Here is a 27,447-nt window from a genome sequence, read left to right on the forward strand (position 1 = left end):
AATCCCACGTCAGGCTCCCGGTGCATGGAGCCTGCTTCTCCCTCTGCCTGTGTCTCTGCGCCTCTCTCTCTCTCTGTGACTATCATAAAAAAAAAAAAAAAGGGAAAAAAGAGAAGAAAAGAAAAGAAAACAGGGATGCTCCTCAGTCTTATAACCCCCAGGAACTGAATTCTGCCAACAACCTGAATGAGCCTCTAGCAGATTCTTCCTTAGGCAACTGAGCTTCCAGATGAGAACCCAGCCGACTGACACCTGGATTTCAGCTTAGGAGACTCTAAACAGAAACGAGCCATGCGGCACCTGGACTTCTGACCTACCAAACTGTGAGCAAATAAATGGGTATTGTTTCAAGCCACTAAGTTGGTATGATAACAAAGAGTGATCTGGTGATAATGGTAATAAAAGTCATGCCCTTTGGCTCAAAAATTCCACCCCCAGAATCCATCCAAAACACAGAAAAACTTCTATACACTGAGCTGCTTATTTCATGTTCTCTACAAGTAAACTGTGCATATTTACATAACAATATTCTCAAAGCGTTTAAAAAGGACATGGAGGGATCCCTGGGTGGCGCAGCGGTTTGGCGCCTGCCTTTGGCCCAGGGCGCGATCCTGGAGACCCGGGATCGAGTCCCACGTCGGGCTCCCGGTGCATGGAGCCTGCTTCTCCCTCTGCCTATGTCTCTGCCTCTCTCTCTCTCTCTCTGTGACTATCATAAATAAATATTTAAAAAAATAAAATAAAATAAAAAATAAAAATGACATGGAAAAACACAAGAGCCAGAATTGCAAATAGAGTATCATAACTCACCATATCACCTTATAAGAGGAAGTATTTTTTTTAAGATTTATTTATTTATTCATGAGAGACACAGACTGAGAGAGAGAGGCAGAGACACAGGCAGAGGGAGAAACAGGCTCCTCGCAGGAAGCCCGATGTGGGACTCGATCCTGGATCCTGGGATCATGACCTGAGCCAAAGGCAGGTGCTCAATCGCTGAGCTACCCAGGCGTCCCTCAGAGGAAGTATTTTTTAAAAAATACACACAAAAGCACACCTAACTAATGTGTCCCTCCTCTTACCTCAGAAAAAAGGAGCCAACATCATAGTGGTAGCACATTAAGGAGGATTGTGCCCGGCTGACTCAAAGGAGGAATAGAGGGGCGCCCAGGTGGCTCAGTGGTTGAGGGTCTGCCTTTCGCTCAGGGCATGATCCTGCAGTCCCGGTATCGAGTCCCACATCGGGCTCCCTGCATGGAGCCTGCTTCTCCCTCTGCCTGTATCTCTGCGCCTCTCTCTCTCTCTCTGTCTCTCATGAATAAATAAATAAAATATTTTTAAAAGGGGGGGGATAGAGAGAGGGAGAGCAAAGGAAGAGAACGACACCTAACCAGAGTCAATGTGGGTGCTCTGCAGGAGACAGGAGTCCCCTGGGAGGCCTCCGTATCTCAGGGCACCAGGCAGGGAGTGGCGGGAGATTCTAAGTCTGGGTGTCAGGGGGTTAAGAGCCACGGGAGCCACATGATCCCACTGTAAGATTGGGAGCTAGCCCAGTGATGGCTGTGAGAGAATTTCCCAGCAGCCAGCAGGAAGGGGCTTGGGCCAGACTAAAGACAGCTTAAAGGAATAAAGGAAAGTGGTATTTTATACCATGCTATGAACTGAAACATAAATCAGCTACTTAATCAAAAAAAAAAAAAAAACACACTGAAGACAGTATACCAGAATGTTTATTTTTTTAATGTATTCATTCATGAGAGACACAGAGAGGCAGAGACACAGGCAGAGGGAGAAGCAGGCTCCTCGAGGCAGCCTGATGTGGGACTCAATCCTGGGACTCTGGGACCAGGACCCCAGCCAAAGTCAGATGCCCAACCACTGAGACACCCAGGCATCTGGTATATCAGAATTTTTTTTTCTTTTCCAACTTTTTTTTTTTTTTATTGGAGTTCAATTTGTCAACATATAGCATATCACCCAGTGCTCATCCCCCTCAGTGCCCGTCACCCAGTCACCCCAAACCCCCGCCCACCTCCCTTTCTACTACCCCTTGTTTGTTTCCCAGAGTTAGGAGTCTTTCATGCTCTGTCACCCTTTCTGATATTTTCACTCATTCTCTCCTTTCCCCTTTATTCCCTTTCATTATTTTTTATATGCCCCAAATGAATGAGACCATATAATGTTTGTCCTTCTCCGATTGACTTATTTCACTCAGCATAATACCCTCCAGTTCCATCCACGTCGAAGCAAATGGTGGGTATTTGTTGTTTCTAATGGCTGAGTAATATTCCATTGTAAACATAGACCACATCTTCTCTATCTACTCATCTTTCGATGGACACCAAGGCTCCTTCCACAGTTTGGCTATTGTGGACATTGTTGCTATAAACACTGGGGTGCAGGTGTTCCAGCGTTTCACTGCATCTGTGTCTTTGGGGTAAATCACCAGCAGTGCAACTGCTGGGTCATAGGGCAGTTCTGTTTTTAACTCTTTGAGGAACCTCCACACGGTTTTCCAGAGTGGCTGTTCCTACCAGCAGTGCAAGAGGGTTTGCCTTTCTCCACATCCTCTCCAACATTTTTTATTTCCTATCTTGTTAATTTTCCCCATTGTCACTGGTGTGAGGTGGTATCTCATTATGGTTTTCATATTTCCATGATGGCAAGTGATGCGGACATTTTCTCATGTGCTTGTCGGCCATGTGTATGTCTTCCTCTGTGAAATTCCTGTTCATGTCTTTTGCCCATTTCATGATTGGATTGTTTCTTTGCTGTTGAGTTTAATAAGTTCTTTATATATCTTGGATACTAGCCCTTTATCTGATAGGTCATTTGCAAATATCTTCTCCCATTCTGTAGGTTATCTTTTAGTTTTGTTGACTGTTTTTGTTTTTGTTTGTTTGTTTTTGTTTTGTTTTTGCTGTGCAGAAGCTTTTTATCTTAATTAAGTCCCAATAATTCATTTTTGCTTTTGTTTCCCTTGCCTTCATGGATGTATCTTGCAAGAAGTTGCTGTGGCCAAGTTCAAAAAGGGTGTTGCCCATGTTCTCCTCTAGGATTTTGATGGATTCTTGTCTCACATTTAGATCATTCATCCATTTTGAGTTTATCTTTGTGTATGGTGTAAGAGAATGGTCTAGTTTCATTCTTCTGCATGTGGCTGTCCAATTTTCCCAGGACCATTTATTGAAGAGACTGTCTTTTTTCTAGTGGATAGTCTTTCCTGCTTTGTCGAAAATTAGTTGACCATAGAGTTTGACAAAATACAGCATCCATTCCTGATCAAAACTCTTCAGAGTGTAGGGATAGAGGGAACATTCCTTAGCATCTTAAAAGCCATCTACAAAAAGCCTACAGTAAATATCATTCTCAATGGGGAAACACTGGGAGCCTTTCCCCTAAGATCAGGAACACAACAGGGATGTCCACTCCCATCACTGCTATTCAACATAGTGCTAGAAGTCCTAGCCTCGGCAATCAGTCAACAAAAAGAAATAAAAGGCATTCAAATTGGTAAAGAAGAAGTCAAACTCTCCCTCTTTGCAGATGACATGATACTGTACATAGAAAACCCAAAAGACTTCACCTCAAGATTGCTACAACTCATACAGGAATTAGGCAGTGTGGCAGGATACAAAATCAATGCCCAGAAATCAGTGGCATTTCTATACACTAACAATGAGACTGAAAAAAGAGAAATTAAGGAGTCAATCCCATTTACAATTGCACCCAAAAGCATAAGATACCTAGGAATAAACCTAACCAAAGAAGTAAAGGATCTATACCCTAAAAAATACAGAACACTTCTGAAAGAAACTGAGGAAGACACAAGGAGATGGAAAAATATTCCATGCTCATGGATTGGAAGAATTAATATTGTGAAAATGTCAATGCTACCCAGGGCAAGGTACACATTTAATGCAATTCCTATCAAAATACCATGGACTTTCTTCAGAGAGTTGGAACAAATCATCTTAAGATTTGTGTGGAATCAGAAAAGACCCCAAATAGCCAGGGGAATATTGAAAAAAGAAAACCAGAGCTGGGGGCATCACAATGCCGGATTTCAGGTTGTACTACAAAGCTGTGGTCATCAAGACAATGTGGTACTGGCACAAAAACAGACACACAGATGAATGGAACAGAAGAGAGAATCCAGAAATGGCCCCTCAACTCTATCAGAATGTTTAGATGGTAGTTGTTCCTATGGGGTTTTTGTTTTATTCATCGACATGAACCTACATTTTTTATATTATTTACATATTCACATGATTTTATAATAAAAAATTCTATTTTTCTTTTTTTAAGATTTTATTTATTTAACAGAGAAATGAGAGAGAGAGAGAGAGAGAGAGAGAGAGAGAGAGAGAGAGAGAGAGAGAACAGGCAGGGGAACAGCAGAGGGAGAAGGAGAAGCAGGATCCTCACTGAGCAGGGACCCGATGTGGAGCTCAATTCTAGGACCTGAGCCAAAGGCAGATGCTTCACTGACTGAGCCACTCAGGTGTGCCTAAAAATACTATTTAAAAGATTTTTTTATTTAATCATGAGACCAGAGAGAGAGAGACAGAGACAGAGACAGAGACAGAGGCAGACACAGGCAGAGGGAGAAGCAGGCTCCATGCAGGGAGCCTGACGCGGGACATGATCCTGGGTCTCCAGGATCACGCACTGGGCTGAAGGCAGCACTAAACCGCTGAGCCACCCGGGCTGCCCCCAAAGTACTTTTTTTCAAAGGCATGCCAAGCCCCTTTTGTTTCTACACCTTTCATCCTGGCCTCCACCGTCCATACCCGCGGCCTGGCCGACAGCAATGCCCTCCATTTTTTTTTAAGATTTTATTTCCTCGGGATCCCTGGGTGGCGCAGTGGTTTGGCGCCTGCCTTTGGCCCAGGGCGTGATCCTGGAGACCCGGGATCGAATCCCACGTCGGGCTCCCGGTGCATGGAGCCTGCTGCTCCCTCTGCCTGTGTTTCTGCCTCTCTCTCTGTGTCTCTCATGAACAAATAAAATCTTTTTTTTTAAACTTTTTTTTTAAATTTTTATTTATTTATGATAGTCACACACACACACACACAGAGTGTGAGGCAGAGACACAGGCAGAGGGAGAAGCAGGCTCCATGCAGGGAGACCGACGTGGGAATCGATCCCGCAACGCCTGGACCATGCCCTGAGCTGAAGGCAGACAGTCAACCACTGAGCCACCCCAGGGTCCCTCCCCTCTCCCTTTTCTGTTCCACCCCATATGAAATTTCTAAAAGTAGAGTTCTGATGACATCAATTCATTGCTCTAAAACTTCCTTGGTTTTCCACTGAAGATGGTGAAATAGGCACTCCTCAGCCTTTAGACCCTTCCAAATTTAGATGCTGATGGAACTTTTCAGGCTGACCTTCCCTCTCTACCTGCCCAGGCCATACCCATTCAAAGCACTCACCATTCTCAAAAGTCAGCAAAGCCAATTCTGAAGAGATGCTTAAGCTCCTCCTTCCGCTGGAAACTCCTTGTCTCCTATTCTGCTGTTGAAATTCAACTCAACCTTTAGATGCTAAGACACACCCTCTTCTAAGAAACTAACCCATAGTTGGCCATGGGGATTCCACATTCTCCCAAAGCACCATCCCTCTGTCACAAGGCCTGCTGTCACTTGCTTTGTGGCAGTTGTAACTGTATACATTTATCTTCTCCCACTAGCTGGGGACCCGCCACAGGGCAAGGTCTATCCTATTGTTCCCAGAGCACCCAATGAGGTGCTTTGTACATACAGGTACTCTGCGAACGTGTGCTGTTTGGAAGACACATCAGAATCACAGCAAAATCTGTATCCCTCCAGCCCATTATGTGCCAAGGTGTTCTTTGACACCTCAAAGAATTTTTCCAGTAGTTTCCCTTGATGATTTATCATCCATGTATTTACCTACATCTCTAAAGTTCCTTCATTTCTTTAATACCTTCTAGAATAATAAACATCAGTAGTTTGCTACCTGCTGCGTGAAACCTTCAACTAGAATAGAGAAAGCCAAGGAACAAAATGTGTGCACTTTATAGATACTTTATAATGTAAAATTCCAATCATACCTTCTTCCAACCTTTGTTTTTAGATACTGAAAAGTCCTCTCCGGCCTGCAGGAAAACAAACTTACTGTTCAGAACCGCTCCCTGTCAAAAGCAGTATCTTTAAAAGGAGAATAGGGGCACCTAGGTGCCCCTTAAGCGATCTTTATGTCATGCTAAGGGTGTTGTCCTTCATCCTGCAGGCTTTGGGAGCCACTAAAAGAGCATAAGTGAGCAAGCAGCAGGACCTGCCTTGGGTCCAGCAGCAGTCCTGAGAAGCAAGGCTGGTGGGTACACAGGTATCTCTGTCCAGGTAAGGACTGACACAGGCCTAAGCCAAAGCAGAAATAGGAGAAATGGATTGATTAGGAACAGACTAGGAAAGGATGTCGAGAGTTAGGAGGGGGCCCAGGAGAAGGTCATGTCAATGTTTTAAGGAGGGATCATTAGTTTTGATACTGCCATTTGTGTATAGAGGCTTACACAGTCTCATGGAGTTGGTAATTTTTTTATTAGCCATCAGCCTGTCTTTTCCAAATTATTAGTTACATACTTTCCAGACCAACAAAAATCAAGCACCACCGTTAATGCAATGGTAGTCTTATTTTATAAAGGTCATGTAACTCCTGAAGTGTGTCACAAAAGCCACCATCCTACAGTTGGAGAAACAGGGCTATTAAGAACTTTATTCTTGGGGATCCCTGGGTGGCTCAGTGATTTAGCGCTGCCTTTGGCCCAGGGTGTGATCCTGGAGTCCTGGGATCAAGTCCCGCATCAGGCTCCCTGCATGAACCCTGCTTCTCCCTTTGCCTGTGTCTCTGTTTGCCCCCCCCCTCTGTTTGCCTCTCTCTCTCTCTCTCTCTCTCTGTCTGTCTGTGTCTCTCGTGAATAAATAAATAAAATCTTTAAAAATATATATTTTAAAAAAAGAACTTTATTCTCAGGGCACCTGGGTGGCTCAGTGGTTGAGTGTCTGCCTTTGGCTTCAGGTCATGATCCCAGGGTCCTAGGATTGAGTCCCACTTCAGGCTCCCCACAGGGAGCCTGCTTCTCCTTCTGCCTATGTATCTGCCTCACTTTGTGTCTCTCATGAATAAATAAATAAAATCTTTTAAAAAGTCATTTAAGACCTCATTGGGGACAGCCCCGGTGGTGCAGCGGTTTAGCGCCGCCTGCTGCCTGAGGTGTGATCCTGGAGACCAGGATCAAGTCCCGCGTTGGGCTCCCTGCATGAAGCCTGCTTCTCCCTCTGCCTGTGTCTCTGCCTCTCTCTCTCTGTCTCTGTCTCTCATGAATAAATAAAATCTTTTAAAAAGATTAATTAATTAATTAGTTAATTAAAATTAAAAAAAGACCTCATTGGGCTCTTCTACAGCCTATCTCACATCTCTCACCTTCCCACCCCATCCTAACACTCCCACCGGGATGAATTCTTTATCATGAATTCCCTCCAGCCCTCCAAATTTAAGCAAGCACCACCTTCTCACTTCTGGACCCCTACACCAGCTGCTTCCTCTGCCTAGATTCCTCTGCTTCCAATTCCTTCTTGTCCTTTAGGACTAGCACAGGCTCATCCCAGAAGATTATTCTGACCCACTCCCTCATGCACACACCCAGTGAGTCGCTCGTGTTTTCCTTGTGCTTCCACAGTACTCAAGGCTTATCTTTACATAGTACTGTGTGATACTTTATAATAATACTGTATTTACTGAAACATCTCCTCCATTTGACTGCAATTGCTTAAGTGTAAAAATCAGTTCACTAGAACAATGGCTGGCACAGTACATGCTCTGTACTTGATAAATGCTAGCTATCCCAATATAGGTCTTAAAAGCTTATGTTGCACAAAACCTTGTACATGTACATTCGGCAGCATTAGTCCTAACAGCCAAAAAGCAGAAACCACCCAAATGTCCAACAATTGATGGATAAATAAAATGTGACATATCCCTACAATGAAATACTATTTGATCATAACAAGAACTGAACTTCTGCTACAAATGACAATATGGATGAACCTTTAAAAGAACTAAGTGAGGGCAGCCTGGGTGGCTCGGCAGTTTAGCACTGCCTTTAGCCCAGGGCCTGATCCTGGGGACCCGGAGTCAAGTCCCACGTTGGGCTCCCTGCATGGAGCCTGCTTCTCCCTCTGCCTGTGTCTCTGCCTCTCTCTCTCTCTCTTTGCCTCTCTCTCTCTGTGTCTGTCATGAATAAATAAATAAAATCGTTAAAAAAAAAAAAAGAACTAAATGAAGGGCACCTAGGTGGCTTAGTCGGTTGAGTGTCAGGCTCTTGATTTCACCTCAGGTCGTGATCTCTTGGGCTCCACACTTAGAAGGGAGTCTGCTTGAGATTTTCTCTCTCCCTCCCCAGTGTCCTTCCCTGTGTGGTGTTCCCCCTCCATGTGCATACATGTTTTCTCTCTCTCTCTCAAATACATAAATAAATCTTGGGGCACCTGGGTAGCTCAGAAAGTTAAACATCTGCCTTCAGCTCAAGTCATAATCCCAGGATCCTAGGATCAAGCCCTAAGTCTGACTCTCTGCTCAGTGGAAAGCCTGCTTCTTCTCCCTCTCTGTATATCAAATGAATGAATGAATGAATGAATGAAGTCTTTAAAATAATAAAATAAATAAATAAATCGTAAAAAAAAAAAAAAAAAAAAACCTAAGTGAGGAGCACCTGGGTGGCTCAATTGGTGAAGCATCTGACTCCTGAATTCAGCTTAGGCCATGATCTCAGGGATGTGGGATTGAGCCCCGATTCAGGCTCTGCGCTAAGTATGGAACCTGCTTAAGATTCTCTCTCCCTCTCCCTCTGTCCCTCCTCCCACCCCCACCCTGTGCTCTCTCTAAAAAAAAAAAAAAAAAAAAAAAAAAAAAAAAAAACTAAGTGAAAGAAGTTAGTTACAAAGACCACATATTATGTGATTCTATTTCCATAAAATGTCCAAATAGGCAAATCTATAGAGAAGAAAGCAGGTCAGTGGTTGCTTAGGACTGGAGGAGCTGGAAGACTGGGGGTGATGTACAAGGTTTCTTCTTGGGGATAATGAAAATGTTCTAAAAAATTTTTAATGTTGTGACTGGTTTTAGTCTACGAATATACTGAAATGCACAGAATCATGGACACTTCAAACAGGTGAATTACATGATATGTGAATTATATCTCAATAAAACTGTTACCCAAAAAAAGGCTTATGCTATAACATTTTCATCCTCTGGACAAGTATGATACTTTACAACAAGTGACACTGGATTTGGAGATCGACTGCATTATCAATCCATTTTGGATTTATAGCTAAATTTTGGCACAAACACAATGGTTTTATTAGAAAGTTTGTCTCTCTGGGAAGAATCTGTAATATATAGCTTCAGAGGGCTATCTCTCTACCCTAATCCAAAGCAGAGGAAAGCCTCTCTATAGAGCCCACTGCTATCTGCAGAACAAAATTTAGGGTTTGTTCATTTGAAGGGACTAGGAGAGAAATCAACTCTTTCTTTTTTTAACCCCAGTTGAATTAGAAAGAGCTGTTCAAAAATATGAAAACACTTTGCCTGTTTGTCCTTCCAAATGATGCAAAGTAGAAATATCCAATCTACAAGAAATCAGAGCTAGGTCAGTCTTCTGAAAATCAGTTTATCACATGCCTGAACAACGACTGTATATCAGATTTCACAGAATAAAATCACAAACTGAAACCCACTGACAGAAAGAGGTTCAGAGCAATTCAAATGACAAGATCCAATCTCTTTAAAAAACAGAGACAGACACTGCTGCCAAGGCCACTTTTGAACCATCATCGTCGAAGGCCTTCTAGAGGTGTGTATCTGAGGTTGTGTTCACACGCTCAGTACAATGGGCGTTTCCTGGGAAGTCTCCCTCTTTAAAATGAGAAAACATTCTCATGTTCCCATAGTTAACCTGGCACACTGGGTATCACTAGGAAAATCACCTAACCTGGGTCCTAGGTTGCTCATCTGTAAAATAAGAAAGTGAAAAAAAAAAAAGAAAGAAAGAAAGAAAGTGGATGAGGGGGACAACTGGGTGGCTCAGTGGTTGAGCATCTGCCTTTGGCTCAGGTCATGATCCTGGGTTCCTGGGACCAAGTCCTGCATGGGACTCCCTGCAGGGAGCCCGCTTCTCCCTCTGCCTGTGTCTCTGCCTCTCTGTGTCTCTCATGAATAAATAAATAAAATCTTCAAAGAAAGTGGATGAGCTGTCTTCCAAAGGTCCTCTCAGCTCCATTAAGAGGATTTTGTCAGGCCATTTGTTGCTTCCTTACACAAGTTTTCTAGTAATAACCATAATAATTAACCCATCTCAAGTACTTAATGTATGCTGGTCACTATGCTAAGCGCTCTACATTGACTATCTCACATGATCCTCACAGTAACTGTCAGATGGTGTGCAGGAAAGAGTTAGCGTAGCAGGCACGAGACTGCTAGCCTCAGAAAGGCCTGCTTGCAAGGCTGGTTCTTGGCTGGTGTCTGGGAACTAGGGATTTGGAGTGTTCCCACCATTCCCTGATAAGAATGGCTCACTGTGCCTACAATGTGTGTACAAATGATGTGGTTTCTGCTGAGCACCTGCCGCCCTTCTGAGGGTGTGGAGTTGTGGTTCACGATAGCCAGAGGGTACTTATGTGATCAGCTCCAAAGAAAAACCCTGGACACGGAGTCTCTAATGAGATTCTCCGGTAACATTTCCCATGTATTGCCGTAATTCGGTGCTGGAGGAATTAAGCATGTCCTTGGAGACTCCATGGTGAAAAGTCTCTTGCACTAGTTCCCTCCAGACTTTACCCCAAGTGCTTTCTCACTCTGAATTTGCTTTCGGTCCTTTCACTGTAATAAATCATAACTACAAATACAACTGGAAATCCTCCTAGTGAAACAAGGCATGGTGTGGGAAATCCTGAACACCACAGATACTATTATTCTTGCTTTATGGGTAAAGAAACTGAGACTTAAAAGGAACTGACTTGGGCAGCCCTGGTGGCCCAGCGGTTTAGCGCCACCTTCGGCCCAAGGTGTGATCCTGGAGACCCAGGATTGAGTCCCACATCAGGTTCCCTGCACGGAGTCTGCTTCTCCCTCTGCCTCTCTCTCTCTGTCATGAATAAACAAATAAAATCTTAAATAAAAAAAAAAAAAAAAAAGGAACTAACTTGCCCAAGATCACATGGCAGAGAGCTGACATAACCTGGATCCTGACACTGGCACTCCAGCTCCATACCCTTGAACTCTTGCATGTACTCTACTCTTCTCCCATTCCTTCCTGGATTTTGATACCAAATTTTCTAGAAAACAAAAAATTTACAGCAATTACAACATAATAGTCACGTCCACCAAAACCAGCCCTACTATGCCCTTCTGCACCCACAGTTTTAAAAATGAACTTTATGTGAAACTAGCAAGGACCAACACTGGATTCCTCCAGGAAAACGTCTGAACTATTAACTACTTGTAACTTTTCTCTTAGCTAAAAAATTTGCCAAGTCGTGTCTTGTTTTTTGTTTATTTAGAGCAAAAGAAAAAAAAAAGGCCTCAATTTTTACCTGTCTGGAAGAGTTGCAGTAATGCTGAGACCAGTAAGTCACCCACCATTAGGGGAGCAGAGAATACACTTTCTGCTGAGATGCCTCATTTTTCATTTCAAGAAGCAAGAAACTGAGTGGCAAGAAAAAAAATTACTGGAGAATATATCTATGAACCCAGAATATAGATTTTTCATAAAAAGACTGAGAAAGCACAATCCATAAACTCAAATGCATTAAAAATACCCTTTTGTTCATCAGAAGATACCACCAAGACAACAAAAAGGCAAGCCACAACCTGGGAGACTATATATATGTAAGACAGGTGACCAAAAGAAGATTAGAATCCAGAAAAAATTTTTTTAATTCTTCCTAATCTAGGGATCCCTGGGTGGCGCAGCGGTTCAGCGCCAGCCTTTGGCCCAGGGCGCTATCCTAGAGACCCAGGATCGAATCCCACGTCGGGCTCCCGGTGCATGGATCCTGCTTCTCCCTCTGCCTGTGTCTCTGCCTCTCTCTCTCTCTCTGTGTGACTATCATAAATAAATAAAAATTAAAAAAAAAACTAAAATCTTTAAAAAAAAATTCTTCCTAATTTATAAAAAAAAGAGTTCAATAAAAAAAAGCACATGTTGGCACCGGGGTGGCTCCATCAGTTAGGCATCTGTCTTTGGCTCAGGTCACAATCCCAGTGTCCTGGGATCAAGCAAGCCCCTTGTCAGGCTCCCTGCTCAGCAGGGACCCTGCTTCTCCCTCTCCCTCTGTCCCCCTACCCCCCACCCCCGGCTCATGTGCTTGCACGTGTTCTCTATCTCAATAAATAAAATCTTTTTAAAAATTAAAAAGGAAAAAAAATTTAAAAAGGACATAAGACACAGGCGTTTCATGGAAGAAACAAATTGCCAATTAAATATATGAAGAGATATTTATCTTCATCAATAATCAGGAAAATATAAATTAAACCCAAAAATAATAAACCATCTCATCTGTACCCAGTAGTTGGAAATCAGATGAAGAGTTTGACAGGGAAAAGATTTTTGTCCACTTTGTACACAGTTTATCTTAGTCCATTCAAGCTGTTATAACAAATTGCCATAGACCAAGTGGCTTATAAACTGCAAAAATTTATTTTTCACTGTTGTGCAGGTTGGGAAATCCAAGACAAGATGCTAACATAACTGGCTCTCTGCTCTGGAATCATTCCTAGGCTACCTACCTGTAACTTCATGTGGCAAAGGGGGAAGGGAGCTGAGTCCAGGCAAGGGCACTAATCCTACTCTGGAGTGCTCCACCCTTATGACCTAATCACCTCCTAAAGGCCCTCACCTCCTAATACCATAATCTTAGGGTCAGGGCTCCACATATGACCTGTTGAGGGGCCACAAATATTCAGACCATCTTATTGCTATATCTAGTGCCTGGCATACAGTAGATTCTCAAGTAATTGCTAAAAGGATGGGAAATTTGCATGTCTGATAACCGTAAGTGTTGACAAGGATATGATTCGAAAGGAATTTTTTTTAAAGACTTTATTCATAGAGACACAGAGACAGAGAGATGCAGAGACACAGGCAGAGAGAAGCTGGCTCCATGCAGGGAGCCCGATGTGGGACTCGATCCCGGGACTCCAAGATCGCGCCCTGGGCTGAAGGCAGACGCTCAATCGCTGAGCCACCCAGACATCCCTCAAAAGGAATTTTTAAAACACACTGCTAGAAATATAAAATCTCAACCACTTTGGAAAACAATTTGACATTTGCTGATGAAGCTGGGGAACATGCACTTTCCACGGCCCAGAAATTCTACTCCTACATAAATACCATATTTATATATATGATCATCTACAATAAAAATTGGAATTCACCCAAATGTTTAATGACAGAGGGGTAAATCGACTGTGGCACATTTATCCAACGGAACACTACTTCACAGCAAAATTAGTAAACCACAGGCATGGTAGTCAACATGGATGAACCTCAAAACCAACACAGCAGGACCAAACAAATAAAAGCAAGATTCACAAAATCTATACCATATGATCTCATCTATACAATAGTCAAAAACAATCAAAATAAAATATTGTTTGTAGTTACACGTCTGTGTGCTAAAACTACAGAGAAAAGCAAAGAAATGGTTAATCCAGAATTCAGGGCACTCACTTACTCTAAAGGGTCTGAAGAGAGGAATATGTTCTGGAAAAGGTATCCAGGGTGTAGATTTAACTACAATGGTGTATTCCTTAAGCTACGTGGAGGGTACATTTTATTAATATTCTTCTCATGGTACCCATATCACTCACATGTGTGATATATGCCTAATAAAATAATCCTTAAACTAAAATATTTTAGCATGTCATTAAAAGAGGGGATTCCTGGGCAGGTGAGCAGTTTAACACTGGTCTTCAGCCCAGGGCACCATTCTGGGGTCCCGGGATCGAGTCCCGCGTCGGGCTCCCGGTGTGGAGCCTGCTTCTCCCTCTGCCAGTGTCTCTGCCTCTCTCTCTCTCTCTCTCATGAATAAATAAATCAAATCTTAAAAAAAAAAAAATGCCTTATGGGGTGGCTGGGTGGCTCAGTTGATTATGCATCGGACTCCTGATCTCAGCTTAGGTTTTGATCTCAGGGTCATGAGATCATGAGTTCAAGCCCGGAATTGGGCTCTGCATCCTAAAATCAATCCCCATGTTGGGCTCCCTACTTAGCGCAGTGTGCTTAAGACTCTCTCCCCTTTTCCTCTGCCCCCTCCCCCAACTCTCTCTCTAAAATAAATAAATAAACCTTTAAAAAAAAAAAGATCGTTCATAAAGACTAGACCACAGGGGCACCTGGCTGGCTCAGTTGGTGGAGCATGGGACTCATGATCTTGGGATTGTGAGTTCAAGCCTCATGTTTGGTGTAGAGAGATTATTTAAAAATAAAATCTTGGGCAGCCCGGGTGGCTCCGTGGTTTAGCGCCACCTTGAGTCCAGGGCCTGATCCTAGAGACCCAGGATCAAGTCCCATGTCAGGCTTCCTGCATGGAACCTGCTTCTCCCTCTGCCTGTGTCTCTGCCTGCCTCTCTCTCTCATGAATAAATAAATAAAATATTTTTTAAAATAAATAAATAAAATAAAATCTTAAAAGGTACCTGGATGGCTCAGTCAGTTAAGCTTCCAACTCTTGATTTCAGCTCAGGTCATGATCTTGGGGTCATGAGATTAAAGCTCAGTGTCTGGCTCTGTGCTCAGCACGGAGTCTGCTTAAGATTCTCTCCCTCTCCCTCTGTCACTCCCCTTCCTCCTCCCGACTAGAACACACACAACTCATTCTCTAATAAAATCTTTAAAAAATAAATAAATAATAAAATCTTAAAAAAAAAAAAACACATTCAAGACTAGACCACAGTGTGGAGAAGTAAAAAAGGTTGCTTAAAAATGATGAAAATCTGAGTCTGTAAGACTAAAGGGGAGAAGAACTGTACATAGGCACTGTGCTCTAGCTATGAGGGTACACTGAAACCACTATCCATGTCTTTTGGAATGAATGAGTAAATGGGTGGAGGATGGCAGGGGCCCAGAGGGTAGTGGTGGAAGGTTACTGACAAGCAAAGGGTGGGGCCAATCAATGACACTTGTGTAACACATTAGAGCAGAAGATGTTAAGCATGAACTCATATCCAGCTTAATATAGACTACATAAGGAAATATTTACAGGCATATGTATATATACATGGATTAGCACACACACATATATTTCCTGTTTTGTTGTATGGGAGTGCCTAGAAGCAGTAACACCCTACATCTTGGTTTCTAATGTCATTCTCCAATAAAAGAAACCAGAACCCTCAGAGAAACGGCTAATTTAGGAATGGTGGCAGGAAATATACATGATAAGAGTTAAGCATCTTTAGTGCCAGAAAATAAGGAAGTACTGTATATTTAAAAGTCATACACACATGGGGCACCTGGGTGGCTCAGTGGTTGAGTATCTGCCTTTGGCTCAGGTTGTAATCCTGGGGTCCTGGGATTGAGTCCTACATCAGGCTCCCTGCAGGTAGCATGCTTCTCCATCTGTCTCTGCCTCTCTCTCCATGTCTCTCATGAATAAATAAAATGTCTAATAAAATCTTTAAAAAAAAAAAAAAGACAAGGCACCTGGGCAGCTCATGGTTGAGTGTCTGCCTTCAGCTCAGGTCATGATCCTGGGTCCTGAGATCAAGGCCCACATCAGGCTCCGGAGCCTGCTTCTCCCTCTGCCTATGTTTCTGCCTCTCTCTCTATGTCTCATGAATAAATAAATAAAATCTTAAAAAAAAAAACATACACACAAACATATGAAAACAATGATGGAGTTATGCCAAAGGAACACATGAACCATCTGAAAGAGCTCCCAATGGCAGAGGCTGGGACAATTTGAGCAATAAAATAAAATACTAGTGAATTATAATCCAAAGTATAAAATAAATAAACAAATTTTTAAATATATAAGAGTTCACACTAATACATGCAACTAAATGAAGGAAAGAAGGAACGAATGAACGAATGAGCAAATGAACAAACGGAGGAAGGAAGAAAGAACTCCCCATTCTAAGTTTGGGTTGCATGTAGAGACTATTTTCCAAAGAGAACAGAATAGGGAGTAGGCAAGAAGAGGTAAGTTTACAGGGACGCCCGGGTGGTTCAGCGGTTGACTATTTGCCTTTGGCTCAGGGTATGATCCCAGAGTCCAGGGATCGAGTCCCACGTCAGGCTCTCTGCATGGAGCCTGCTTCTTCTCCCTCTTCCTATGTCTCTGCCTCTCTCTGTGTGTCTCTCATAAATAAATAAATAAAATCTTAAAAAAAAAAGAGTTAAGATTACAGTACAGATACCGCACAAGCACTACCTCAACCAGGTCAACATCAACAGTGATATGTCATGTTCACAGTAAGTACCCTTGACATTATGGGATGAGAATGACACCTTATCTCTGGGGTCTTCTTCCCCAAAACCCATAATCCCAGTCTAATCATGAGAAAGACAAATCCCAACTGAGGGACAGTCTACGAAATACGTGACTAGTACTCCTCAAGACTGTCAAAGACATCAAAGACAGTCTGAGAAACTGTCACAGCCAAGGAACCTGAGGAGACATGATGACTAAATGTAATGTGTTATTTGAACAGAATCCCAGAACAGAACAAGGACATTAAGTTAAAAGTAAGGAAATCTGAGTCAAGTATGGATTTGGGTTAATAATACCAATATTGACTTGTTAATTGTAGAAAATTGTACCATACTAGGGTAAGATTTTTTTTGTCTTTTTGTTTTTGTTTTTTGTTTTGTTTTATGATAGTCACATCACACAGAGAGAGAGACAGAGAGAGAGAGAGGCAGAGAGAGAGAGAGGCAGAGACACAGGCAGAGGGAGAAGCAGGCTCCATGCACCGGGAGCCCGACGTGGGATTCGATCCCGGGTCTCCAGGATCGCGCCCTGGGCCAAAGGCAAGCGCTAAACCACTGCGCCACCCAGGGATCCCGGGTAAGATGTTTTTAATAGGGGTAACTGGATACAGGGTATATGGGAACCCTCTGTACTATCTTCCCAGTGTTTCTAGGAGTCTAAAATTATTCTTTTTTTTATAAGATTTTATCTATTTACTCATGAGAGACACAAAGAGAGAGGCAGAGATATAGGCAGAGAAGCAGGTTCCCTAAGGGGAGCCTGATGCAGGACTCGATCCCAGGATCCCTAGGATCACACCCTGAGCCAAAGCAGATGCTCAACCACTGAGACTAAGTGCCCCAAGTCTAAAATCATTCTAAAACTTATTTTTAAAACCATGAAAACTTAAATACTTTTTCCTAATTCCTGTTAATACTGTTAATCAACATAAGTGATTTTTAAAATTTTATTCATTCAACAAATATTTGTTGAGTGCTATTGCATACCTAGCACTACTTCAGGCACCAGGGATACAGCAGGAGTCAACAAGACAAAATCTCTACCCTGAGGGAGCTCACACTGGAACAGCAGGAGAAAGATAAAAATAAACAAACAGTGATTGAGGGGGAAAGTAGGTGTAAGATGTGATCTGAGAAGTATGCTGAGACCAGCACACAAAAATCCAAAATAAGGAATTTATATTCTACACTCAGTCCAACAGGAAGTCACTGAAGTATTTTCATCAAAGGAGGGATAAATTAGGTTTTAAGATTTCATTTATTTATTTGAGAGAGAGAGACCACAAGCAGGGGGAAGAGCAGAGGGAGAAGCAAATTCTCCACTGAGCAAGGAGCCTGATGTGGGGCTGGATCCCAGGACCCTGAGATCATGACCTGAGCTGAAGGCAGACGCTTAACCAAATGAGCCACCCAGGTACCCCTTGATTTTAAAGTGAGGTTTTAAAAAATCACCTTCGGGGATCCCTGGGTGGCTCAGCGGTTTAGTGCCTGCCTTTGGCCCAGGGTGTGATCCTGAAGTCCCGGGATCGAGTCCCACGTCGGGCTCCCAGCATGGAGCCTGCTTCTCCCTCCTCCTGTGTCTCTGCCTCTCTTTCTCTCTATGTCTATCATAAATAAATAAATAAATCTTTAAAAATAAATAAAAGTAAATTAAAAAATCACCTTCATATTTTATCACAGCTTTAATCATATAGTCAAAAAGTAGTAACAACCTGAACACCCATACACAGGTGAATGGATATAGAGTGTGGTCTCTCCATACACTGGAATACTACTGGAGGGCAATAAAAAAGAACAGACTAACTCATTTTCAACAACATGGGTGAATCTCAAAGGCACTGGGTTAAGCCATGAGAGGCCAGGCTCATACAGCTCTACACTGTACATTCCTTGCCTTACAGAAATCATCTCAGCAGCTGCCAGAGGGAGGTGCTGTGACTGGCTACACAGATACATGAGGGAATTTTGTGGAATGTTCTATATGTTGTTAACTGTCGTGGTAGTTACAGGACTACATACATTGGCAAAACTCAACAAGTTGTACACTTACAAGGGGGAATTTTATTGTACATCAATTATACTTCAATAAACCTAAGTTAAAAAAAAACACTCTGGCTCTGTGGAGGATGAATTGGAGGAAGCAAAACGCTGAGGTGCAGGGATAGCAGCTCCCAAGGATGGCTAGCTACTTTCAAATATTCAGTTTTAGACATCTCACAGATGCCAGAGCGTAGACATTAAGCAGACTATTGCTATGCATTCGAATTCCTGTTTTCATTACAATCATTTTCTGAACTGTTAATGCTCTTCCTGTTGGTTTAGAGAAAAGGGGAAACTATTTCCTCTCCAATGAACTTTTCTTTTTTTAAGATTTTATTTACCTACTTAAGAGAGAGAAAGCAAAAGAGAACACAGAGGGAGAAGGAGACGAGACTCCCCACTGAGCAGAAAGCCCAAAGCGGGACTGGAATCCAGAACCCAAGATCATGATCCTAGTCGAAGGCAGCGACTTACCCAACTGAGCCTCCCAGGTGCTCTTCTAGTGCACTCTTTTATAGCACAGCCACTAGCTACAGGTGGCTATTTAAATGGCAATTACTGGGATGCCTGGGTGGCTCAGCAGTTGAGCATCTGCCTTCAGCTCAGGGCGTGATCCTGGGTTCGGGGACTGAGTCCCACAACAGGCTCCCTGCAAGAAGCCTCCTTATCCCCCTGCCTGTGTCTCTGCCTCTCTCTCTCTCTGTCTCTCATGAATAAATAAATAAAAATCTTTAAAAATAAATAAATAAGTAAATAGCAATTACTTCAATTTTAATTAAGTTAAAAATGCAATTTTTTGGTTGCACTAGCCCCATTTCAAGTGTTCAACGGCCATATTTCCGTTATTACAGAAAATTCTACCGGGCAGTGTTGTTCTAGAAAGTTATCTCTAGGGACACCTGGGTGGCTCAGTGGTTGAGTGTCTGCCTTTGGCTCAGGGTGTGATCTCAGAGTCATGGAATCAAGTCCCACATAGGGCTTCTCTCTGGAAGCCTGCTTCTCCCTCTATGTCTCTGCCTCTCTCTGTCTCTCATGAATAAATAAATAAAATATTTTAAAAAAATAGAAAGTCATCTCTAAGTTTTCTTAGTGTTAACGTTCATTGATGCAGGGACCACTTCAGAGTAGTTGCCAAGCACCACAGGGTCTTCCCTATGAATCACTGACCATAACATCTCAAAGCCTGGGGGGGGGTTTGTTTCTTTGTTTTTTAAAGATTTTATTTATTTATTCATGAGAGACACAGGGAGAGAGAGAGGCAGAGACACAGGCAGAGGGAGAAGCAGGCTCCATGCAGGGAGCCTGACGTGGGACTCTATCCTGGGTCTCCAGGATCAGGCCCTGGGCTGAAGGCAGCGCTAAACCACTGAGCCACCCAGGAGTGCCTCAAAGCGTGGTTTTATAGAAGCTGTAGAAAAAGAATTTCACCTTTCGGGCTGGGCTTTTTCTCTGAAAAACCAAAATTCTTGGGCACCCTGGGTGGCTCTGCGGTTTAGCAACGCCTTCAGCGCAGGGCCTAATCCTGGAGACCCAGGATAGAGTCCTGCATGGAGCCTGTTTCTCCCTCCGCCTGTGTCTCTGTCTCTGCCTCTGCCTCTCTCTCTCTCTCTCTCTCTCTCTCTCTCTCTCTGTATCTCTCATGAATAAATAAAATCTTAAAAAAAAAGACACCAAAATTCTTTAATTTTTTTAAATATGATTTTTAAAAGAGGCAGGGGGTTTTGAAAAGTTTATTGTTCTGTCCCCCCCCTTTTCAGAAAGACAATATTAAGAGTTTTGATTTTTTCTTTCTCCATGAATGAATAAAGTTAACCATGTGGGTCTCAATCCCTCCAGGTTGCCACCAGAACCACCACAAAACCATGTCGTACCCTTCCAACTGCATAGAAAAATCAAAAAGAAAAACAGAAACTCCCGTAAGGTAGTTAAATGACTCAATTTACTTTGTTCTCTTACTATGACCACTGCTGTTCAGTTTTAATTATTTGCTATGACTTCATACATCCTAATATATGTGTCAGCACCCTCTCTGCAGGTCTCTTCAATTACAGCTCTATAGAGGAGGGGTGAGACTAACTGGGTTTCTGTGAGAATTAAAGCATTTGCAGATTAGTAGCTTCCAAATTAGCAGGCTCAAATGTACCATACATGACTCTGTTCTCGGTCCCCATCAAAAGCAATTGATAAGAAGGGTAACAGGAATACAGTGCTCTCTCCCTAGGAGTCTGGCGCCTCCCTTGGGACAGCAGGCCTCAAAGAGACACCAGACTGATAGTGCAAAGTGCCTTAGAATCCTTTAATCTGAATGTTGCTGCTCAAATTCTCCATGGGGGCTATGTATCAGAGGGAACCACAGAGCAAATCGGTGGATTGCTCCTCCACTCATTAATCTTTATGGCAAAAAAAGGATGGAGTTTTAGAAAGAAGAACCCACATCACCCCTCATTGTAATCCAAATTTTCCCTTCAGTATAAATCACTCAAGTACTGATACAGTGTGCAGTGTTCTCCTAGCAAGAGCTCAATAAACTCTTGTTGAATAAATCCATGTATTAAAGCCTCGCACACAGAAGACAGTCAATAAATATTTGTTGAACAAATGGAGAGAAACACCAAGACACTGTCCAAGGTGATGGGGAAGGGGAAATGGGGGTATTTATTGCAAAATGTCTGTATGACAGTTTCCTACAGTACGAAGAAACTACTGCAAAGAAAACCAACAAGAGCCCTGGGGCCAGATGCCTGCATTCAAATCCCAATTCGGACACATAATGGGAGACCTTAGCCAAGTCACTTGAGATCAGCCAAACAGGGATCATCTTCCCCGTTTGGGAGAAAGGGATAACATCTTGGTGCTTTCATGAATTAGAAAAAGTAAATGTTGATAAATCATTTAGCACAAGGCCTGGCACAGGAAGGCATGAAATACAAAAATAGTTAAAAAACAAAACAAACAAAACCTACCAAATCCTAACGTTCCTTGAGACTTACCACGTGCCCGTGACTGTGCCACATACTCTAAATATATGATAACATTCTTCTCGCCGGCCCTATGAGGCAGCTACGACTCGCACCTTCACGCAGGTGAGAGAGCTGATGCACTGACAGGGAATGACAGGCTAGGGCTAAGCCAGGATTTCCAACCAGGGATTCGAACCTGAGCGACACGTGCCGCGCACACTCCTCCTCTCTCTATGGTATTATACCCTATTCTACCATCAGCGGCCACTTAAAAGCTTAGTTCTGTGCTTCTTTTAATCGAACCCACTCCAGAGTCCAAGGAGGCAAAGTTAAGTCCACGCAGCTGAGGCTCCGAGAAGTTGTGCGCCTCACCCGAAGTCATCAGGCCTCGGGTCCCCCGGCCTCGGGGAGCAGACCCTCTCGCTCCTCACCCCCCAGCACTCACTCTTGCGCGGTCTCTGCGCTTTCGGGGTCCCAAGACAGACCCTACTCCCCAGACCCCCGCGGGGAACCACGATACCCACTCCGTGCCCCCCAACCGCCCCCAACGGTCATGACGGCTCCCCTCGCCCGCTCGGGTCTGACAGCTCCGGGTCACCCATCTCCCTAGCCCCGGCTGGAGGGTCGCCCCGCCGCCCCCGAGACGGAGCCGGCAGCGTGGGGGAGGGGCAGGGAGGGCGCATGCCCAGAAGGCGCCACTTGGCCCCCGGCTCACCTGGGAGTCGCGGAACTCCACCACCACGTTCTCGCTGCTCCAACGCGCAGCCATCTCGGGGACCCGGCCACCCCTGCCCCAGGACTACGCGTTCCCCCCACCCCCACCCCAAACCTGCTTTCCCGGGTTCAGTGAGCCCCACGCAGCCCGCGAGAAAGCCCTGCCACGCCCCGTCCCCCTCTTCCGCCTGACCTCAAACCATTGGCTGACCCTAGCACCGGCTCCGCCCCCTCTCCCGGGATCCTCCAATTGCGGCACCGCACCTCCCCAAACAGGCACGCCCCTCCACTTCCGTCATTCGGCCAGAGTAACCCACGCGCCCCGCAGCTGCAGGCACACGCCCCTCTGCCGCAAGCTCTACTGGGAGTTGTAGTCCCAGGGTGAGCCGCGCGGGGGTAACTCACCGAGACCCGGACAGCGCGGGTTGGGCGAGGGGCGGCGGACGTCGTCCTCCCTGTCTCCTGGCCGGTGTGCCCCCGCGAGGCCCAGGCGGTCTACCGGAGCCCAGCATTCGCGCCATCCCCAGGTTTACCTCATCCCCTGAGGCCTGCCATAAAGGCATCGATAGGTTTGAAGGTGTGATTTATTGTTTCAGGCATTGCAGCAGCGCCCACCAAAGTGACTGGAACCCCCGGGGGTCTCCGAAAGCGAAACTTCACATAATCTTTACTAAGGCTGTTATTTGCCTTTTACACTTTCTTTCTCTCACCAGGGTACAATGGTTTTTCCAGAGGCTGCGTGGTATATAGTAATGAAATGAACGTCAGAAGCAGATGTGAGAATCCAGCGGCTTTCTATTAAGCCAGACATTGAAGAGATTAGCCACTCTTCCTACTAAAATGTTTTCCTTTTACGAAATATACGGATTTTTGAACTTAGAAAATGTGTTATTAATATTAATGTGCATTAATATTAAAGTGAGATCATGAAAAAAATGTTTTTTGAATTCTCGGTTTTGATTTCTAATAGTTATGGAGTGCCTGGATGCTCAGTAGTTAGGCGTGGGACTCTTTATCTAAGCTTAGATCTTGATCTCAGAGTCCTGAGTTTAAAACGCTCGCTGGGCTCCCTGCTGGGCATGGAGCCTACTTAAAATAATGATAATAATAATAGTTCCTAATAGTTACTATCAGTAGAAGTTTGGTGGGGAAGGTCCTTAATAATATTTAAGAATGTGAAGGGATCCTGAGATCAAAAAGTTTGAGAAGCACTGTGCTAGCATGGTAAGTGGCGATTAAGTTCTCTTCTTGTGTCCCACCCTCTCAAATCCTAGCTTACTTGGCTTAGCTTTAATTTCTTTATGGAAAGAAGAAATGACCTACTTTGTTAGTTTGGTTCTTGTAAGGAGTTAAGCACAGAGCCAGGAATGTAGTCAATACTCTTACGGTTGTTAATATTACCACTGTTTCTATATACAAGTCCTTGCGTGAATAAAGGTGAGAAGGATTACCTTCCCTCCTGGAGTCTTGCATTTAATGGGGAAAGACAGACATATCAACAAATTAGGGTGACCAAGTTGCCTAGGAAACCCTTCGGTCCAGATAAAGTGGGACAGTTGGTAACAGTACAACAGATATACACTTGGGAGAATGAATTGGGTTTTATAAAAGACTTGCAAGCAGCGTGCCAAGAAAGGACAGCCTAAATAAGAAACCCGACGTGGCATCCTGAACAAGTTGACATTGAAGCTTTCCAGTATAATAGCATTTCCGTAGGATACACTGTCAAGAAAAAATATTTCAGCATTAAAAGTGAACAAGGATGGGATCCCTGGGTGGCGTAGCGGTTTGGCGCCTGCCTTTGGCCCAGGGCGCAATCCTGGAGACCCGGGATTGAATCCCACGTCGGGCTCCCGGTGCATGGAGCCTGCTTCTCCCTCTGCCTGTGTCTCTGCCTCTCTCTCTCTCTCTCTCTCTCTCTCTATCATAAATAAATAAAAATTTAAAAAAATAAAAATAAATAAAAGTGAACAAAGACCCTTATGTGTGAAGAGGGGAGATGTGTTCCAAAGATAAAGCAGTTCCCCCCCAAAATTGTCACAGAGCTGTGCTTCTTCCTTTTCCTGCAGAATACACACCACAATTTGTAATGCATTATTTGTTTGCTTAATATTTTCAAGCTTTGGGAGGATAGGGAGCAGATCGGTTTTGTTCAGCCTTGCATGGTGGCTACACACCAAGGCATTCCATATATTTGTCCAGTTAATGAATGGAAAAAGAGTGGTATCTAGGGCAAAAGGATGCCTTCTGTGAAACCAAAAGTAATTTCTAAAACCATTCAAGGTCTTTACTTGTAACTCTTTACACCCGCAAGGGGATACAGAACCACCACGCATTCTCCTTAAAACCCTTCACCAATTAGTTATTCTCACACACTGCAGGCCTTTATAAACTCCTCCAGCCCTGGCCTTCACCGTACTGTAGTGGCATTTCTTCTTGCCTCCCCATTTCCTCCTTGTTGTCTATGGAAAAGGCCAAAGGCTGCTCTGGAGAGAAGAGCTCAGCTCAGCAGGCCAAGTTCAAGGCCAGAGAGAAGGAAAGATAAAGAATACTCTCTATGCACATTCAGTCTGTCACATAGGAATAAATGAATTCATTCATCTAACATGTCATATTCCTATTGTTTATTTGCCTACAGCCTTGGCTGTAATAGATGCTCAATAAATATCTGCTAAGTGACTAGCAAATAATCAAGTATGGCTATAACTTAGGGTATCTGACAGGATGTAGCAGGCTGTACAGCTAAAAAAGTTGGAACCTGCTAGTAGGAAGGACCCTGCCTTGGCATTTGAGTTTTATTTTGGAGATAGAGACAGAGATACAGGTATTTCAAAGCTCCCTGTCTATATATAGCTTGGTAATCTGTTTCCCACTAGAAACAGAACTAGAACTCGTAAGGATTGCCCTCGCCTGAGCATTTCTGTAACCCTCCCCCACTCCCACCTCTTTAGTTCGTATTTGTCTGGTTCTCAAAATCTGCGTGTCATGGTTCGTAGGGACGGAAAGTACTTTGGGTTTCAAGTCCTTGGTGCCCTCTATTCTCTCAATGTTTTCTCTCTTAGATGTGAAAAGGGCCCGGGTAGAATTTTTGAGAGAGGGAGCATGAGTACCTTTCATACTGTCCCCTGGGGCCCTTCCTTTTTCTATCTCCCACCCACACTGTCATCACAAAAGAGTGGGGACTCTGGACCTAAATCTAGAGTTCTCCAGCTGCTACTTGATTGCTGTGTGCCTCTGAGATCCACATATGAATGTCCTGTCAATCAGAGACTGGGGACCGTCGGGGGTCTCTTGTCAAGTGGATCTCAACTTGCTGGCCAGGCCACAGGACTCTTATTGCCAAGCAAGTTCTTTTCAGAAGGTCACTCGCCAGCCATACCACAGGAAGACAGGATATGTGGTCAACCCAGAAATCCGGGGCTTTGTCTGGCTGTTATCAGTAACTACCCTTGCAAATTTAAACTCCGGATCCTTTATCTTTCTAGTCCCTCACTTCCGCTTCTGTAGAACTTAGAGTTAGCCAACCCCTCAGTCTCTTTACATCTGGGAATCTTGGAATCCTGCCCTGAGCCCCACTACTAATTTTCCTCTCCATCAATCAACAAATATTTGTGGACATGCACACATGCTCATGCTCCTTGCTTTGTGCGTTTCATTGCCCATTGCCCTGATTTCTTTAAGGTTTCTCTTTTTAAGCAAAATAATAAAAATGTATAGAGATCTGAGAAATCTGGGAGAAAGTTTCTTACTGGGAGACACTTATTCACCCCCAGAGGAGGTGCTGGGGGATCACTCCAAAGCCATGGCTCATGGAGACAGAGAGGAAGGAGGCCACAGATTTCCCAAGGTTTCTCAGGAGCAGGCCCCAGCAAGCTGTTTCCCTCATTTTCTGAACCTTTCAGGAACCTCCTAGACATACATTCTTTCAGAGATGTTTGAAACTGGGGCTTTGCAGCATTGTAATGCACTGGCATTCACAGGCTTTGGCAACACCAATTTTATCAGCCCTTTCTCCTGACACTTCCGGTAGGTGGGTCAGTGGCTTATTAACCCTGTTTCACAGCTAAAAGACAGCCAGGAAGCAGTTCACCCAGGGTCAGTGAGAGCAGGAAGATACAAAAAATAATAATAAAACAGAGTCTTAAATCTATAACTGAGGCCATTTCTGCCTCTGATCTCCTTGCATTGAGAGCATCCAAAATGACTTGACACCTCCCCAGATCCATTAACTTTAAACCAAAAATCCACAGGAGAAACTCTCAGCAAAACCCATACTGGACTCTCAACGCAATGAATGACAAAATGAAACTAATCGGAGGCTGCAGGTCTCCGTGGATGCCTGTTGCTATGCCACGAGTCATTCTCCCTAAGATGTCAAGGGTAGAGTCAAGCTACTGAAAGAAGAACTTTACCTATTCTGTATTTTAATATTTTAATTTCAAAGGAAATTTGTTCTTTAATAAGTGCACAAGGAGATAACAAGGGCATTGCCTGAGATAGGCTGCCAGTCAGAGTCCCACAGGGTACCTAAGCCTGGTGTCATCACACTGCAGAGAGCAGAGGCTTCACCTGCAGTTCAGGCTCTCAGCTGTTCCGTGGAGCCAGATGTGAGAGAGGATGGCCTACCATAATCGGTAGACTGGAATATAAACCTTAAAGGCAAATTCTTAATTTACAAAAATAAATAGAGCCGTTAAGCAGATTGACTCTTTTTTTACCCCATTGGTGAGCATAGAGAGAAATGAGAAAATCCAAAGAGTTGTTGATGAGCATGTTCACTGTAAAGCTTAGAAGTCCAGCTCTACCCCTACTAGCCAGGTGATCTTAATGCCCACGTATAGACTTTATCTCTCTGTCCCATTCAATTTACATGGCTCCAACACTAAAATCCAAAAAAGTATATAATGGGCAGCCCGGGTGGCTCAGAGGTTTAGCGCCTGCCTCCAGCCTGGGACGTGATCCTGGAGTTACATGTCGGGTTCCCCGCATGGAGCCTGCTTCTCCCTCTGCCTATGTCTCTCTGCCTCTCTCTCTCTCTCTCTCTCTCTCTCTCTGTGTGTGTGTGTTTCTCATGAATAAATAAAATCTTACAAAAAAGTATATAATGAAACAAAATATTTGTCATCCATCCTGTCACCCAACAGTTTAGTTCCCACTGTCCACCCCCCAGGGGGGACTACATCATATTGTTTCATGTTTCTATCCAGGGACTTTATCAAT

General features: G+C 43.8%; 1 protein-coding gene across 4 annotated transcripts in view; it reads right to left on the reverse strand.

Moving 5' to 3' along the window:
- The window catches only part of WDR59 (WD repeat domain 59), a 97,789-nt gene extending 75,465 nt beyond the window's left edge, over positions 1-22,324 (reverse strand). For all 4 annotated transcript variants that reach the window (XM_055305917.1, XM_055305916.1, XM_055305915.1 and 1 more), the window contains exon 1: positions 22,229-22,324. In XM_055305917.1, coding sequence (XP_055161892.1) covers positions 22,229-22,282 — 54 coding nt within the window. In that variant the 5' untranslated portion in view covers positions 22,283-22,324. The remainder of the gene's footprint in view (positions 1-22,228) is intronic.
- Positions 22,325-27,447: the final 5,123 nt, after the last annotated feature.

Source organism: Nyctereutes procyonoides, unplaced genomic scaffold, assembly GCF_905146905.1.
Source record: "Nyctereutes procyonoides isolate TBG_1078 unplaced genomic scaffold, NYPRO_anot_genome, whole genome shotgun sequence".
Classification (NCBI taxonomy): domain Eukaryota; kingdom Metazoa; phylum Chordata; class Mammalia; order Carnivora; family Canidae; genus Nyctereutes; species Nyctereutes procyonoides.